The sequence below is a fragment of the Oxyura jamaicensis genome (genome assembly GCF_011077185.1).
Source record: "Oxyura jamaicensis isolate SHBP4307 breed ruddy duck chromosome 25 unlocalized genomic scaffold, BPBGC_Ojam_1.0 oxy25_random_OJ71803, whole genome shotgun sequence".
NCBI lineage: Eukaryota > Metazoa > Chordata > Aves > Anseriformes > Anatidae > Oxyura > Oxyura jamaicensis.
This window is the reverse complement of record NW_023304702.1, coordinates 1-1964: the sequence shown is the minus strand read 5'-3', so window position 1 is coordinate 1964 and position 1964 is coordinate 1. Positions and strand designations below refer to the sequence as shown.

General features: G+C 70.7%; 1 protein-coding gene across 1 annotated transcript; it reads right to left on the bottom strand.

Annotated features, from left to right (window-relative positions):
* Positions 1-308: 308 nt before the first annotated feature.
* On the bottom strand, positions 309-1958 carry MPZ (myelin protein zero; the record flags this gene model as incomplete). The annotated part of the gene is made up of 4 exons (XM_035312940.1): positions 309-1212; positions 1321-1381; positions 1507-1642; positions 1733-1958. Coding segments are annotated over 4 exons (528 nt in total), but the record flags the coding sequence as incomplete, so codon positions are not given.
* Between the last annotated feature and the right edge of the window lie 6 nt (positions 1959-1964).

Below are 1964 nucleotides of genomic sequence, written 5' to 3'. Positions count from 1 at the left end.
GCCGTGCCTGGGGGCTGCGTGCCCGAGTTCGGCTGCTTCGTTAGGGGTGAGCTTTAATTAACGCAGCCACGACGGGCACGATGGGCGGGTGCCCTTGGGGACAGACCCCCCCAGCCGATTGGGGGGGGGGCATTGAGGACACCCATGGGTGCCATCGCCTCGCGCTTGGGGAAACTGAGGCACGGCAGCGGCGGGGCCCCTTGGGAGCTGGGGGGGCTCCGTACTCAGCGCCCCCCCCGACAACACCCCTGCCCCCCCCGCCCCCCCAATAACACCCCCACCCCCCCGACCTCGAGGTGACGCCGGGCTCCAGGAGATGTGAGTTTTATTAACGGCGCCGTGGGGACGGGGACGGGGCATAGAAAAACCCAACGGGGCGACGGGCGCCGGCGGCTCCTCCGGCCCGGCTGCGGCCTCTCCTCCTCCCCGAGGCTTCGGCCGGCGCGGGGGGGGCCGGGGGTTACGGGGCGGGAGGGTTAATGGGGCGCGGGACGGAGGGGACGGGGCGGGGGCCACCCCACGACGTCATTTGGGCTCGGTCGCGGGGAGAGACGAGAAAACGGCCAGAAAAGGAGCAACGGTGGGGACGGGGAAACCCTCCCGGGGGCTGCTTTTGGGGGGAGGAGGGGGGCGGCACGGCCCCGCGGGGACCCCGCAGGTCCCCGAGGAGGGGAAGGGGACCGAGCCAGCCCAGGTGGGGACCCAAAAATTCAGTGATTCGAAGAGAAAAAATTACATCGGAGCCCGGAGCCGGGCGGGGGCAGCGGTTGCGCAGAGGAAGGTGCCGATGGAGGGGGCTTCGGGGCGGAGGGGGGGGGCCGCGGGGGCGTCCCTGAGGCCGGGGGACCCGGGGCGAGGACCACACCCCGCTCCTCGCCGGGTCCCCGGCCCCGTCGGGCGTCACTTCTCCGAGTTCGGCTTGAGGATGTTCCGCAGGGCGCTGGCGAGGCTGCCCTTGCTCGGGGAGCGGGCGGCGGACGGCGAGGGGGCGGCCTCGGGGGCCTCCCCCCGCAGCTCCATCTCGATGGTCATCACCACTTTCGGGGCTCGGGGGGCCCCGGCGTCATCCCCCGCCGCCGCCGCGGCACCTTCCCTGCCCGCTAACCGCTATTTCTTGTCCTTGCGGGAGTCGCCCGGGGCTCCCTTGGCTTTCTTCTCGCTCGCCGCCTTTGTGCTGCGGCTGTGGTCCAGCATGGCGTAGAGGACGGGCGCCTGCGGGGAGGGGGTGGCGTCACCATCGCCCCCTTTCCCCCCCCCCCCAAGCCCAAAAAGCGGGGGGGGGAAACCCCTAAAGCCCCCCCCCCCCCAGGGGGTGCTCACCTGGCGGCCGCGCTTGGACGCGTCCTTGGCCGATCGCTGCAGCTTCCCCTTCTCCATGGCGCTAAAAACGGAGCAGGGAAGGGAAAAAAGGCAGCTCCCAGAGGTCAGCAGCCCCCAGCCACCCCCCAGCCCGTGCCACGGCCCCGTTTCGGGGCGGTTTTGCCCCAAATCGGCGTCGTGCCTCACCTAAGCCGTCGCTGCAGCACCGCCTGCCTCCGGAGCCAGCAGTAGCGCACGAGGTAGACGAGGGCCACCACCAGGAGCACCAGCAGCAAGGCGCCGCCGATGATGGAGCCCAGCACGATGCCGTAGCGGGTGGGCACTGCGGGGGGCACCGGGACCCCCGTCAGCCCCACGGGGACAGCGGGGAGGGGACGGGGGGGGGGGGGGAGGACGTTGGGCGCCCCCGTACCTTTCTCGAGGACGTAGAGGGTGACCTGGGAGGACTTGCCCACGATGTCGGGCGGGTTCTTGACGTCGCAGGTGAAGGTGCCGTTGTCGGTGTAGTCCAGGTTGTGGATGACGATGGAGCCGTCCTTGCGCCGGGGGTTGCCCACCCACTTCATGCGCTCCTTGAAGGTGCCCACGTCATCGATGTAGGGCTGCCCCTTGGCGTAGTGAAATATCTGGTGGCGGAGAAGAAG